At 48.7% G+C, this 16259-nt stretch overlaps 1 protein-coding gene across 1 annotated transcript in view; it reads right to left on the bottom strand.

Annotated features, from left to right (window-relative positions):
* Positions 1 to 16185, bottom strand: part of FOXK2 (forkhead box K2) — a 56428-nt gene extending 40243 nt beyond the window's left edge. Inside the window, exon 1 of the mRNA XM_012777275.3 lies at positions 15618 to 16185. Within this exon, the coding sequence (XP_012632729.3) occupies positions 15618 to 16042 (425 nt within the window). The 5' untranslated portion in view covers positions 16043 to 16185. The remainder of the gene's footprint in view (positions 1 to 15617) is intronic.
* Between the last annotated feature and the right edge of the window lie 74 nt (positions 16186 to 16259).

The raw sequence follows: 16259 nt of genomic DNA, 5'->3' as shown, positions 1-16259 counted from the left end.
TCAACTAAACACAAAAGACAGGGAGAAAAGGGAGGATTATAAACTGTAAGACTAAAGCTGTAAGACTAGAAGCTATAAAACATAAAAAGAAAATAGCTCATGCCTGTAATCCCAGTGCTTTGGCAGACGGAGTTGGGAGGATCTTTTAACTCCAGGAGTTTGAGACCAGGCTGGACAACATCACAAGACCCCATCTCTAGAGAAAACGTTTTCTAATTAGCTGGATGTGCTGGTGCACACCTGTAGTCCTAGTTACTTGGGAGGGTGAGGTGAGAGGTAACAGTGAACTATGATCATACCACTCCAGCCTGAGTGACAGAGCAAGACCCTGTCTCAAAAGAGAAAGAAAGAAAGAAAACAAATAGTAAAATAGGCCAGGTGCCGTGGCTCACACCTGTAACCCTAGCACTCTGGGAGGCCAAGGTGGGAGAATCACTTGAGGTCAGGAGTTCAAGACCAGCCTGAGCAATAGCGAGACCCTGTCTCTACTAAAAACAGAAAGAAAATTAGCTGGACAACTAAAAATACGTAGAAAAAATTAGCTGGACATGGTGGTGCATGCCTGTAGTCCCAGCTACTTGGGAGGCTGAGGCAGGATTGCTTAATTAAGCCCAGGAGTTTAGGTTGCTGAGTCTGAGGTTGCTGTGAGCTAGGCTGACGCCACAGCACTCTAGCCCAGGCAACTGAGCAAGATTGGCTCCAAAAAGAACCAAAAACTTGAGACAAGAATTTTAAATATATTAATATTTATTAAGCAATTCTCAGATTCTCAGCCAGGCACAGTGGCTGAGATCTGTAATCCCGGCATGTTGGGAGACCAAGGTGGTAGGATCACTTGAGTCCAAGAGTTCAAGACCAGCCTGGGCAACAGTGAGACACCATTTCAAAAAAAAAAAAAAACCAGGCAACTTTCCTCTAGCAGGCAAAGGCAATCCACACCATAAGCCCACAAAGTAGATTTAGTAGTATTTATGTTTAGAGAGGGAAGACCCTGAGATTGAGAGACCATAACGTGGTCATGGTGAGGCGTGCTAGCCCCCCTCAGCCCAGGCAGTGTGATAACACTGTCCAGCAGCTTCACGAGCACACAGTCCCAGCCCATCCTCTGCCCGCCTGTGTGTGGGAGTTTGTGGAGAGCAGCACACAGGAGGGAGTAGGAAGTTCCATCCGGGATGCGGTTCTTGACCAAAGTCGCTAGAGTGTCACCCTCCACAGAAAAGAAAGCCCCAGTGCCCACTGGATGCTAGGAAGTGAGACGCTCGATCAGCCTCCTCAGCGTGGTCTCCACCACAACCTGCAGACGACACGACTCACAGAACCTTGTTCGGCCACTCGGGGCCACAGTGCTAAGCAGGGATGCAGTTCCAGTGCCTGACCTGCCCCTTACAACCATAACATGCACTTGGAGCACTATATTTAACAAACAAAGGCGTAAGTATAGAAGCGTATGCTTTTTAGCACATAAAAGTGGTCAATTATGGCTGCCATCCTCAAAACACTAAAATAATTTTTAAAAAGTTGTTTATAAAATGCAAAGCTCTTCTATTAGAGATACACAGTAAAAGAAACCCTAGACACTAAACGTCTGGTTACTGGTGAATCCAAAAATGTCACAGAGAAGTCAATATCTCAGAACTGCGACTAACAGGTAAATCTGTGTCAGTTAGAAAATGTACACTCTGAAAAACAATTTTCAAGAGAAGGCAAGATAAAAGATCAATGGAAAATAAAATATTACTTTTGGGGAGCCATTTCCCCAAAATAGCATGGTGGCATCTACAAGAGGAGACAGGAAGAGGAAATTAATGTTGTTGAGCCGCCGAGTCCCTAAAGTCAAATCAGGACAGGGGTGTGGGTGGGAAGGGTACAGGTGGTGGAGATCACCCCATTTGGGAGAAGGATAAGCTCCAGTCGGGCAATCCCAGGAGGGTCTCCCCAAGAAGGACCACCAGGAGCAAGCCCCTGCTCCAGTCCAAGGCACAGAGCTACAGGAACCGGGGTCTGCACACACTGAAGACTCAAGAAAAACCAGGCCCACTACTGCCTAGCATTCGACAATCAAGTAAAGAGAAGCCTCTACTGCTAAATTTGGTACGGAAAAGGGAAAAAAGTAAAGAGAAATCTCCTGGTCTAATCTGTTCCTGTAACTCTGCGGTCCCCAAGCCCCAGGCCAAGGACCAGTCCCTGGCCTATTAGCAACTGGGCTGCACAGCAGGAGGTGGGCAGCAGGTGAGTGAAGCTTCATCTGTGTCTGCAGCCACTCTCCACCGCTCACATCACAAGCTCCGCCTGCTGTCAGCTCAGTGGCGGCGTCAGATCCTCGCAGGAGCACAACCCTACTGTAAACCGCACGTGGGAGGGATCCAGGCTGTGGCTCCTTCTGAGAATCTAAGGCCTGATGACCGGAGGTGGGGCTGAGGTGGTGATGCTGGTGCTGGGGAGTGGCTGCAAGTACAGATTACCATTAGCAGGGAGGTTTGACTGCACAGAGACCGTAATAAATCAACTGCCTGCAGACTCACATCAAAACTGTATCAGTGGCCGGGCGCTGTGGCTCACGCCTGTAATCCTAGCTCTTGGGAGGCCGAGGCGGGCGGATTGCTCAAGGTCAGGAGTTCAAAACCAGCCTGAGCAAGAGCGAGACCCCGTCTCTACTATAAATAGAAAGAAATTAATTGGCCAACTGATATATATATAAAAAATTAGCTGGGCATGGTGGCGCATGCCTGTAGTCCCAGCTACCCGGGAGGCTGAGGCAGAAGGATCACTCAAGCCCAGGAGTTTGAGGTTGCTGTGAGCTAGGCTGACGCCACGGCACTCACTCTAGCCTGGGCAACAAAGCGAGACTCTGTCTCAAAAAAAAAAAAAAAAACTGTATCAGTGAGCGGCAAGTGACAACGTAATAATAAAGTGCACAATAAACATGATACATATGAATCATGCCAAACCTGTCTTCCATGAAACCATCCTGGTGCCAAAGAGGATGGGGACCGCAGACCTACTGCAATTACCAAGCAGCAGCACAAGCCATGTGCCCTGAGGCACGTTAGGACACCTGTATTCCACTACGGAGATCTGCCCCAGGCTTCCACAGGTCACCCCTCCATCAGCCATCTTTACCTTTGAAAAACACAAAGCACACCCATGCGCCTCGTAATGATATTTTTGTCGGTGACAGGCCACGTATAATTCAACGATGGTCCCATAAGATTATGACAGCTGAAAAAAATTTCCATCTGCTAGTGACATCCCAGTGCGCTGTATCGCTCCGTGTTTGTGGGGATGCCCATGTACACCCACTGCGCTGCCGTCATGAAAGTACAGCAGTTACGTACAGTGTGTAATACTCAGTAATGATAGTAAGTTACTATGTTACTGGCCTGTGTATTCGTTAGAGTGTACTCCTACTTATAAAAACAAGTTAACCATAAACAGCCTTAGGCGGGTCCTTCGGGAGGCATCCAGAAGGTGTTATCACAGGTGGTGACAGGTGACAGCTCCATGTGTGTCACTGTCCCTGAAGACCTTCCAGCGAGACAAGATGTGGAGGTACAAGACGGTGACATTGACGATCCTGACCCTGTATAAGCCTGGGCTAACGTGTTTTTGTCTTCATTTTGAACAAAATAAAGTTTAAAAAGTGGAAAAAAAAATTTTAACAGAAAAAAGCTTATAGAATAAGGATATTATTTATTTATTTATTTATTTTTTGGAGACAGTGTCTCGCTTTCTTGCCCAGGCTAGAGTGAGTGCCATGGCGTCAGCCTCGCTCACAGCAACCTCAGACTCCTGGGCTCAAGCGATCCTGCTGCCTCAGCCTCCCGAGTAGCTGGGACTACAGGCACGAGCCACCATGCCCGGCTGATTTTATATTATATATATCAGTTGGCCAATTAATTTCTTTCTATTTTTATGGTAGAGACGGGGTCTCACTCAGGCTGGTTTGGAACTCCTGACCTTGAGCAATCCGCCCGCCTCGGCCTCCCAGAGTGCTAGGATTACAGGCGTGAGCCACCGCGCCCGGCCTAGAATAAGGATATTAAAAAGGGAAATATTTTTGTACAGCTGTCTGACATGTTTGTGTTTTAAGCTAAGCATTATTTAAAAAGAGTCAAAAAGTTAAAAAAAATTAAAAGTTTATAAAGTAAAAAAGTTTCAGTAAGCTAAGGATAATGTATTATTCAAGAAAGAAGAGTTATTTTCTAACTGTGGTGTGGCCCACGTGTGTAGTAATCAAAAAGTCTACAGCGGGGCGCAGTGATGCCGCAGGCCTTCACCTCCAGTCCCCACTCATGCCCAACTCCCCCAGAGCAACCTCGAGGCCGGCGAGCTCCATTCATGGTAAGCACCATACACAGGTGTTTTTTTTTTTTTTTTTTTACACTTCATTTTTACTGTGCCTTTTCTATGCTTAGTTATGTGTAGATACTCGTGTACCTAAAAATCGCTGCATACAACACTCAGCACAGTAAGATACTGTGCAGGTTTATGACCTAGTTCGATAGCAGGGCATGTAGCAGGCTGCACCATCTCAGTCTGTGCAAGCACTCTGTGATGTTCACACGGCAAAAATCACCCCCAACAACGCATTGCTCAGAACGATCCCAATCATTAGGCAACCCATGACTGTACAAAAACAATAAAAGCCGCTTTGAATACTCCGCCATCAAAAAAACAAGAACAGTGGAGAGAATTACTAAATCAAAGAGAATTTAATCTGACTGATCTGACTTATAGCACTTATAAAACTCTCTAAAACTATTTCCTATAGTATAGTATTTACCAAATCCAAATTTAAAAACCTACTTCAAAAAAATTCACCAACAAATATCTGAGTCGTATCAAGTGGCACTACTCAAGGTCACTAAGGGGTAAAGGGCCACAGCCCCAGAAGTGTCCAACCTAAAGATGAACCAGTCCAGCCCACGGAACACTCAACGGTACAGGATTTAAGTAGTGTTTAACTACATGTGCTCAAGTGCAGGGAGACTGGGCAAAGTGGGAACAGACAGATGCAAGGAGGTACCAGAACGGATAGTTTACATTTAATCAGATCTCCCTCTATCCAGCTCAAACAGCTATAAAAATGTTGCTTAAAATCCTAACATCTGGCTGGGTGCAGTGGCTCACACCTATAATCCCAGCACTCTGGGAGGTCGAGGCAGGAGGATCACTTGAGATCAAGAGTTTGAGACAAGTCTAAGAGCGAGACCCCGTCTCTACTAAAAAATTAGAAAAATTAGCCAGGCATGGTGGTAGCTATAGTCCCAGCTACTGAGGAGGCTGAGGCAGGAGGATCACGTGAGCCTGGCAGTTGGAGGTTGCAGTGAGCTATGATGATGCCACTGTACTCTAGCCCTAGAGACAGAGACCCTTTCTCAAAAAGTAAAAAGAAAAAAACAAACATCCTCTAACAGCTTAGAAATAGCAAAAACAAAGTATTTTTAAAACATCCCCTATACACTCAAAATGCTATTATAGTCTAAAAAAGAACACAAAACACAACAGTAGTCTCCAGTTTACTGGTTTAGGGTTTTCTATATGCCACCTGTTCAAATAAAAGACAAAAGATGAGGCAGGGCGCAGTGGCTCACACTTGTAATCCCAGCTACTCGGGAGGGTGAGGCAGGAGGATCGCTTGAGCCCAAGAGTTGGAGGTTGCTGTGAGCCATGATGACACAACTTCAATTCCAGCACTTTTTTTTTTTGAGATAGAGTCTCACTCTGTTGCCGAGGCTAGAGTGCCGCAGCATCAGCCTAGCTCACAGCAACCTCAGACTCCTGGGCTCAAGTGATCCTTCTCTGCCTCAGCCTCCCGAGTAGCTGGGACTATAAGCATGCGCCACTATGCCCAGCTAATTTTTTATTTATTTATTTATTTTTAGTTGACCAATTAATTTCTTTCTATTTTTTAGTAGAGACAGGGCCTCGCTCTTGCTCAGGCTGGTCTCGAACTCCTGAGCTCAAGCAATCCTCCTGCTTCGGCCTCCCAGAATGCTAGGGTTACAGGCATGAGCCACCACGCCCGGCTAAGACTTTGTCTCATAAAAAAATAAGAAGGTGAAGTTTTCTTACTGGCAATGATTGGTGACTCAGCACTAAGAAATAGCATTGTGGAGAGTGGGGCTTTGGTGACACTGACATCCTATCCTCAGTTCATTCTCCAGTGGAGCCAGGAACAGAAAACTGCAACAACTCAGCTATAACTCAATGTCTTCTTTCCCATTAACCATAAATGTTTCCAGAATATCTGTATAAACCTAACTAAAGTCAATTAACATGGCTAAGAATACACAAGTGGAAGAATGTTAGGCCACTACAGCCTTAAAGAACTGCGATGAATCTCGCAACTAGAGATAAGACTTAGGATGACATTTTGTGCGTCTTTCCAAAGCTGCAAAGGGAGAGGAATTATCTAGTGATTCCATGTGACGTCTCTCTACCCCCAGGCTCCATCATTTTAGAAAAAGCACTTTCAGGCCCAACACGGTGGCTCATGCCTGTACCCCAGCACTCTGGGAGGCCCACAGCGGGAGGATTGCTTGAGCTCAGGAGTTTGAGACCAGCCTGGGCAAGAGCGAGACCCTGTCTCTACTAAAAGTAGAAAAACTTAGCCAGAGCCAGGCATAGTGGCTCACGCCTGTAATCCTAGCACTCTGGGAGGCCAAGGCGGGCAGATCGTTTGAGCTCAGGAGTTCGAGGCCAGCCTGAGCAAGAGCAAAACCCTGTGTCTACTGAAAAAATAGAAAGAAATTAGCTGGACAACTAAAAGTATATATATAAAAAATTATCCAGGCATGGTGGCGCATGCCTGTAGTCCCAGCTACTTGGGAGGCTGAGGCAGGAAGATTGCTTGAGCCCGAGATTTTGAGACTGCAGTGACCTGTGATGACACCACTGCACTCTGGCCTGGGCAACAGAGCAAGACGCTGTCTCAAAAAAAAAAAAAAAGTTCTTTCAGTTTAATTTGAACAAATGCTTTGGTAGCATAAAGGTTTTAAGCAGGTACCATTTATTTTTGTTTCTTCTTTTTGAGACAGAGTCTCACTCTGTAGCCCTGGCTAGAGTGCACTAGTGTCCATCAAGCTCACTGCAAACTCCAACTCCCAGGTTCAAGCAGTCCTCCTGCCTCAGCCTCCCAGAGTGCTAGGATTACAGGTGTGGGCCACCGTGCCCAGCTAGGCAGAAATCATTTATAAAAAATTATCAAACTAGGCTGGGCACGGTGGCTCACGCCTATAATCCTAGCTCTCTGGGAGGCCGAGGCGGGCGGATTGCTCAAGGTCAGGAGTTCAAAACCAGCCTGAGCAAGAGCGAGACCCCGTCTCTACTATAAATAGAAAGAAATTAATTAGCCAACTGATATATATATAAAAATTAGCCGGGCATGGTGGCGCATGCCTGTAGTCCCAGCTACTCGGGAGGCTGAGGCAGAAGGATCGCTCGAGCCCAGGAGTTTGAGGTTGCTGTGAGCTAGGCTGACGCCACGGCACTCACTCTAGCCTGGACAACAAAGCGAGACTGTCTCAAAAAAAAAAAAAAAATTATCAAACTAACCACCAATAGGGCCAAGAATGATGTTCAACTGTGATCAGCTACTAGATTACTGTCCAACAGGGGGTCTCCACTTCCCCACTACGGACATTTGGGGCTGGATTACTCCTTGTGGTGGGGACGTCCTATGCATCATAGGATTTTTAGCAGCATCCCTGGCCTCTGCCCTCCCAGTTTGTGCCAACCAAATGCGTCTCCAGACACTGCCACATGTCTGAGGAGGAGGGACAGAGTCACCCAGATGAGAACCACTGTTGTATTCCCACACCTGTCACTGGACAAAGCAGGCACGCATTCCATCTCAAATGACAGACTGCAACAAAACCCACGTACGACCTAAAACTCCTATGGAACTCTCAGCAGAACACTTCCCCTGTCTGCACATCAGCAGAGGTACACAAATCCAACACACTCTAACTGGCATCGCTGTGAAGGCGGCACCTCTCGCGCTGTGGCTCCGGGCTGGGTGGTTCCTGGTCTCCCTGCACCACCACCTCCTGGGACGACAGAGGTCGTGCCGGCCAAGGCCTGCTTCAAACCGTAGAGATCTCGATGCTTGACTGCAACACAGCCTCGTGTACTCTTACTTCATTAGCAAATTCAAAATTCCCTCATGGAAAAGTGCGGAAGCTGACTTACTACACCGTCATTATTTAAGGCATTATAAATTGCTTCAAAAACCAAACATAGAAGAAAACAAGAGCTGCACAAAAATGTTAAACAGATAAGAATACTATCCAGAATGCAAACTGCTTTCATTAAAAGCTTCCCTAATTTAGAAACCCTCTTTTCTTCATTTTCAAAAAAAGCCTTTCTCCTCAGCCAAGAAATAACAGTTGCATTTTCACAATGGAGAAATCTGTCACTGTAACAGCACCATCTCCTGGAGCATTCCCACCAGTTACGCACAAGGCTGCGCCCGCAGCCGCGGACCGACCTGCTGCTGAACGGGAGCCGGTCTGCTACAAGCCCTCCACTGATGACCGGCACCTGAGAACCAGAGGCCACTGTGATGCTCAATCACCAGTGAACGGGCACACGTGCTTCCAATACACAGCAAGGGGCATACACACGTGGGACATGGTACCCACCTTGGAAGGCTAAGAGGAAGAAGAGGAAGACCAAGATCGGGGGAGAAAGTTGTGTGTGGAGGTGAATTATAGTCCCAATGATGAGGAAGTAGATGAGAAAGTGTCGTGGACACCGAGAAGCCCCTTTTGCTTCTCTGAACCTGACAGTTTCGAGAATGGCACATTATCTACCACTCCTAGGAGGTCCCAATCCCCTGTGTCACCCTGGAGAGCAGCAGGGTGACATTCAAAGCTTGCAGGGGAGCCTACCTTCAGGTCTTCACTGCCTCCCAGACAGAAACTATAGCCAGAGTTTCAAAAGTGCATATGGTTTGTTAGACTTCAATAAAAAAAGTAGTTTAAAAAAAAAAAACAAAAAACAGAGGATCGCTTGAGCCCAGGAGTCTGAGGCTGCTGTGAGCTAGGCTGACACCACAGCACTCTAGCCCAGGCAAGAGAGTGAGACTCTGTCTCAAAACAAAACAAAAAACCTAAAAACAGCCAGGCACTGTGGCTCACACCTATAATCCCAACTACTCCAGAAGCTGAGTGGTAGGGTCACATGAGCCCAGGAGTTCAGGACGAGCCTGGGCAACCTAGTAAAACCCCCGTCTCTACAAAAAATAATTAGCTGGGCATGGTAGCACACACCTGTAGTCCCAGCCACCCGGGAGGCTGAGGCAGGAGTTTGAGTCCAGGAGTTTGAGGCTACAATGAACTATAATTGTGCTACTGCACTCTGGCCTGGGCAATAGAGCGGAACCCTGTCTCTATAAATATAAATTTAAAAAAAAAACTTATAAAAAGAAAGAAAAAACAGCTAGGCACAGTGGCTCATGCCTAAAATCCCACTCACTCTGGAGGCTGAGATGGGTGGATTGTTTGAAGCCAAGTAGTTCAAGACCAGCCTGGGCAACACAGCTAGACCTTGTCTCTTTAAAAAATTTTTTTGAGTCCAGGCACAGTGGCTCATGCCTGTAATCCTAGCACTCTGGAGGCCAAGGCGGGCGGATAGCTCAAGGTCAGGAGTTTGAAACCAGCTCTGAGCAAGAGCGAGACCCTGTCTCTACTATAAACAGAAATAAATTAATTGGCCAGCTAATACAGAAAAATTAGCCAGGCATGGTGGCACATGCCTGTAGTCCCAGCTACTCGGGAGGCTGAGGCAGGAGGATTGCTTGAGCCCAGGAGTTGGAGGTTGCTGTGAGCGAGGCTGATGCCACGGCACTCTAGCCTGGGCAACACAGTGAGACTCTGTCTCAAAAATAAAAAATAAAAAAATTTTTTTTCTTAATTTCAAAAAAAGTAAAACAGTATATTGTGAATTGCTAAGTCCTTCCATTGGAAATCTTTAATTCCAAAATGACAGTATAGTCAGACTATACCAGGACATTAAATTTAAACAGGTCCTTTCCTGCCTCCTGCCCAGGGCAGAGGCACTTCCCCTTTCCCCTTGTAACCAGGGAAGGTGGGCACCAGCAGACAGACCTGTCCCAAGACTGGCCAGCTCCTGGGTGCCGCCAGCCATGCCCCACACCCTGTCTTAATCCTTAGGCCCTGATGAAACTTCAAACCATGCTCACCACTTCCAAGAAGCCCTCAACCCTCAACCAATTTACTGCACACACGTCCAGGTGTGCGTGAGTGACGTGAGCACGCTGAGGAAGGCTTGCCCTCTGGAACATTCCCATCCTTGTATCACGTTTTCTGTCCTCCTGCTGGTCACAGTCATGCCTCAGACCCCCATGGGCCCTCTGTACCAGGCCCTAAGCAGGGTGCTGAGGACACTGTGATGGACAAAACAGATGCAGCCCCTGACGTCTACCAGGGCCACAGACACAGCCCATGCCACTCAGCGTGACGGACAAAAACTCTGGCAAATGCAAGCTGGAGTCTGCCCCCATTTGTCCCGGAGCCTGTGCTCACTCTCTCCTGGCAAAGCCAGTTAGCGCACACATGATCCCAACAGGTGACTAGTCACACAGGCTTCTTTCTCAAAATGTGTTAGAAACTGAAATTATTTTAGATCTGAAACGTCCTGAACTATTCATTAACTAAACATTATTGAAATCAGGTGAGATTAGGGTTGAGTTTTACCAATGGAAGAACTGAACACTGACTGGGTGAAGCACCAGCAGCTTGGTTGTTGGGTTTTGAACTCAAAGTAACGACTGTGCTAAAATAGCTGCACTGTGTTCCCAATGGCTACAAATCAGTGATAAAAACGTATCCTGATTTGCCAAATGAATGCATATTACAGCTTTTAAAGAAAAAAAAAATACATAGTGGTCATTAAAGGCAATTAATTTGTATACTAAGCACTTTTCAAAGTGCAAAGTGGGCCAGGCAAGGTGGCTCACACCTGTAATCCTAGCACTCTGGGAGGCCCAGGTGGGCGGATTGCTCAAGGTCAGGAGTTCAAAACCAGCCTGAACAAGAGTGAGACCTGTCTCTACTATAAATAGAAAGAAATTAATTGGCCAACTAATATATATAGAAAAACATTAGCCGAGCATGGTGGCGCATGCCTGTAGTCCCAGCTACTGGGGAGGCTGAGGCAGTAAGTAAGATTACTTGAGCCCAAGAGTTTGAGGTTGCTGTGAGCTAGGCTGACGCCATGGCACTCACTCTAGCCTGGGCAACAAAGTGAGACTCTGTCTCAAAAAAAAAAAAAAAAAAAAGTGCAAAGCAGCATTTGCCACTCTGCTAAGAATCTGCCTTTTATACCAACACGGTGCCAATTCCTGGGTCCTGAACCCTGGCTCTCAGTTCTACTCACAAGCCTGTCAAGAAAAGGATGTCAGCTCATAAAACTAAGGCATTTCAGCCAATCTTGCAGCCCATAAAGAAGGAAACACGCCAGATCTCACTAGTGGCTCTGTTCTGACCTGCTCCCCTCAGGTCTTCAGACAAGGCAATCACATTTTTCATCTTTTCCTACTAGGAACTCTGTCCTCCTTCTCATGCCTCCTCAAGCCCACCAGGGCTCCTACCGTGGTTCCTTCAGCTACTCACCTGTTAGGTTTCCACTCCTCCTAACCTAATCTCACCTGCACCCTCCTTCCAACCCCACCCTGCTGCTCCCTAGCCCACACCCAGCAGCCCTCCCAAAGGCTGCCCAAAACTTCCTGATTGCCCTGACACCCTCCATACTTCCCTCTTTCTGGTCCCAGTATTCTCTGGGATCCCAAACCCTTCCTGAGCAGGCCCATGAGTTCCTCCAACTCATTCTCGGAGTCTCCACCTGGAAAGCGCCGGAAGCCTGACTGCCTGCTGGCCCTCTCCAGTGCTCACCCGGGACGCTATCTCTGATTAGTGAGCAAGTCTTCAAACACATCACCAAACGTAACCTGCAGGTTCAAACGTGCCACGTAAGGAAGAAGTGTTGCATGACCACGAGGTAGAACGGACACACAGTTAACGTGCCACAGCAACAGGGGTCATTTTTCTAAATAAATCTCCCGTTTTGCACATTACATAGCCCAGGGCAATAGCAGATTCAACTTGTTCTATTTATGTTTGGCTGTTAGATATTATAGGATCCTAGTGATCAACAATGTGTCAAATTCATTTGACATTTTCAAAATATAAACTGACAAAGTTGCTTATTTTTATTTCTAAATTATACTTAGTTTGCTACCATGGCAACAGTAAGAGCAACAACAAAACCACACACTCCCTTCCAATTGATCTTCCTAAAACACTTTACTAGTCTCAGATGCCAGACTGGGCCCTTGGACAAACAAGGACTCTGTCCTCAAAGAGGACATTCTTCATTCGGTCACTGATCAAAGTAAAAATGCCCCCCTCCAGGTCCAGGCAAACCTTGAGCTCCAGCTATTCCACAACCTAAGGTCCCTTCCAGCCTAAATGGCCCTTTCTCCAGGCTACAGGCCCAGCCATACCTATGAGGCCAACTCCACCTGCCCACCTCCAGGAGCCCTGCCCAGGTGGCCCCGGTGCCGCCTGAGCCCACCCTGTGGTCCCAGTAACATCTGTGTCTCCTGTGAGTCCAAGGCTCTCAGAGAGGAAAACGCTGCATTTCTTTACACATAACCCTGCATAACTAGCAAGAAATATCAAAGACCTGCAGAAATCACTTGTTTTCAGGAAAACCACACACCCTGACACTCCTGTGCATGCTGAGCCCACACACACACCCATTCACGCCGGCCATGGGGCTCACCAACTGCTGTGGAAAAGGCACTTGTATTCACATCTTACCAAAATTATTTAAAATACTCATGACAGCCAAGAACAGGATCACAGACCTCTTTCTCTCTTCTTCTGAAATTAACACATTATCTAGTACTTCAATGGAATAATAAGCCACATCTTAAACCTAAACTTACGTACACTTCCAAATTCTCTGTGAATTCAAATTCTCTGTAATACAAATTCAAAATGTAAAATCATTTTAAAGTTGTAACTGAAAATCATTGTGGTTCAAATAAGAGACCGACCAACCATGGGTTATATTTTCTAACTCTACGGTGATTTTGAATTCAATAGGCAAGGCAGGGCACAGTGGCTCACACCTGGGCCTGTAATCCTAGCACTTTGGGAGGCTGAGGCAAGAGGATTATTTGAGGGGGGGAGTTCAAGACCCTGGACAACAAAGCAAGACCCTACCTTGACAAAAAATAAAAATAAAAATAAAAAAATCAATAGGCAAATCTGAAATAAGCATTAAGAATATTTCAGTGCGTAATCACTCTAAATTATATGTGCTTTTAAGCTTATATACTTGATTTTTAAACTTAAAAAAGAACTTGTAACATCAACTTGAACACTGAGCTTAAATTCAAGAAAAAGATTTTTAAAACAATTTATCTACCTTTCACTAGCAGCAATTTCTAGAGCCCATTCCATTAACCTGTATTACTTCCCTACACTAAAAACTTGGAAGTGATGCCTTACAGAAAGGGAGGTGCTGAAATAGGCTACAAGGTAATCACGGAATTCATTGTACAAATGCCAAAATCCCTTCTGTGAAAAAAACTGCCCCACTATGTGGGTTACCAGGCCCATAGGAAGTGCAGGACTTGTGTTGGCCTCAGACGTGGCTAGACTCTTCTCTATGCACAAGCTGGAGGTGACAGTCAGAGGCCCAGCCTCCATTTCACCCTTCTTCTTAGCTACTCATCTCTCCTGCAAGGTTCACTCCATCCTTCGAAAGTCTGAATTTGCTCCCTCACTAACTGAAAGGCCAATTTATTTCCACGTTTACCACGTTGGCCTGTGCAAAATTCAATTCAACACAAGTGATTCTGGTTGAACATTAAGAAAGTTTTCTTTAAAAACTCAAAATCTTCAGAGTAAACGTATAATTTCCTTTGTTGTGACGCTGAGTTTTTTGTAAACAACAAACTGTCAGATTAAAGGGCAACTGTTAGGCTCCTACCACTAATTTTAGTATTTTGGTTTGAAAATAACATTCTTTAAATCGCTACTATCAAGGTTTAAAGAATCAGCTGGTCCACCTTTCCGTGTCCGTCTAGGAGACAAAGCAGGACACACACACAAGTTAAGGAATTAAGAAAAGCAATCAAGGAATTAAGAAAAGCAAGACAGCTGTTACCAGCATCTCCCAACAACTGAATGCAGTTAAAAATTCCAGTTTGTGGACAAAGGCTGTACTTGCAATAATCTAGAAATGAGCCCCTGAGGAGTAATTAGCATTTCCTAGAGAGCAAGTTTGTTTTTCAAGCAGAGTAAATAACTTCATAAAAATCATAGAAGCAAACTAATTTGTTTTGCAGCAGGACTGACAGTTCCCTTTGAGGCTCACTCTACCTGAGTTTTTAATAATTTCTAAACAATCAACTGTCTTTTTAAGAAAAGTTTTATAAGAATCTATTTTCCCAAAATTTTAAGGTTCGCGGCATGGATTTACAATCTATTGTGTTTGAGGACTTTTCAACCTTCAGGCTACTAAAAAACGTGGTGAAGGAGTCAAAACATGGTATCTTTAAGTATTTCACTACTGAAAACATGAACAAAAAGGAAGTAACAGACAACCCTTCATAAGCTAATCAGATATACACTTTAATTTGGGGCAGTTCTTCCAACTACATACACTTTTAATATTTCTGTTCACTACGACCTACCTGCCTGTTAGAAACAACACATGCGCACTCCCGGAGCGCACGGAGTACCCCAAGCCCTTGACTCAGGCACCCGCAGCTCTAACTCTAGGAAGGTGACAGCCTGGGTGGGGGGCTGCACCTGCTGGGCGGGGGCGGGGACTGGAGGGTCCTGCGGTCTGAGTCCTGGCTGGGGGTTGGGATCCAGCTGGGGGGCCCAGTGTAGGTCTGGGTTCTGGTCATGGGGGAGTGGAGGAGTCGTGGTGTGGGTCCTGGTCGTGGGACGGGGTCTAGTCCCTCCCGGTTGTGAGTCGTGCCCTGGGTCCCGTCCTCCTGGTGGGGAGTGGGTCAAGATGTGAGCCCCGGTCGTGGGTGGGGCCCTGAGTCCGGTCACGGTCGTGGGGGTCGGGGCGGGTGGGAACGTGGGTCGTGGGTGGGGGGTCGTGGTGTGGGTCCGGATCGCGGGTCTGCTGGGGGCTCATCGCGTGCACCCCGGTCGCAAGACGCGGTCAACCTGCTCCGGCCAGTGGGTCGGGCCCCGGGTCCGGTCCTGGTCGTGGGGGTCGGGGCGGGTGGGAGTGTGGGTCCCGGTCGTGGGTGGGGGGTCGTGGTGTGGGTCCGGGTCGCGGGTCTGCGGGGGGCTCGTGGCGCGCATCCCGGTCCACCTGCCCCGGCCAGTGGGTCGGGCCCCGGGTCCGGTCCTGGTCGTGGGGGTCGGGGCGGGTGGGAGTGTGGGTCCCGGTCGTGGGTGGGGGGTCGTGGTGTGGGTCCGGGTCGCGGGTCTGCGGGGGGCTCGTGGCGCGCATCCCGGTCCACCTGCCCCGGCCAGTGGGTCGGGACCCGGGTCCGGCCCCCGCCCGGCGCGCCAGGCCGCAGACCCCGCCCCCGCCCGCCCGCGGCCACTCACACGCGCGGCAGCTGCAGCGGCGGCGCCCCGCGCCTCTGGAACACGCCGTCCACGAACACGCCGTTCTTGCCGAGGCAGCGCAGGTAGAAGTCGCCGCCCGCGTCCGGCCGGGGCTGCGCGGCCGCCGGCTCAGGGGCCGCCCCGCCATGGCCGCCGCCGCCGCCGCCCGGGGGCGTGAAGATCTCGAGGTGGCGCCGGGAGATGAAGCTCGAGTGGCCCATGCTCACGTCCACCGAGCCCTGCGACGAGTTGCGCCCGATGGTCACCGAGCGCTTCTTCATCAGGTACTCGAACTCGCGGCCCTCGAGCCGCGCCACGGCCCAGCCGCCCGGCGGGGACCCGCCGCCCCCGGCCCCGCCGCCCCCGGCCGCGCCGCCTGCGGGTGGGGGGCCCGCGCCCGAGAGCGCCGCCGCGGCCGCCGCCATCGGCCTGCGTGAGGGCCCGCCGGCCGCCGGGCGCGGGCGCGGGTGGCGCGGGCCGAGGCCCAGGCGCGAAGTCGGCCGCCGCGCTCCGCAGCGAGGCCCAGCCGAGGCCGCCGGCCGGCGAGCTAGCGAGCGGCGCGAGGGGCGGGAGCACGCGCGGCCGCGCCACCGGGCCGGCGCGCCGGGCCCGCCCCGCGTCGACGGACGGCCGCGCGGACCA

This window comes from Microcebus murinus, unplaced genomic scaffold (genome assembly GCF_040939455.1).
Source record: "Microcebus murinus isolate Inina unplaced genomic scaffold, M.murinus_Inina_mat1.0 scaf010_hap2_Mmur4.0, whole genome shotgun sequence".
NCBI classification, from domain to species: Eukaryota; Metazoa; Chordata; class Mammalia; order Primates; family Cheirogaleidae; genus Microcebus; species Microcebus murinus.
Note: the sequence above shows the minus strand (reverse complement) of the source record. Positions and strands in the feature narration are given on the sequence as shown.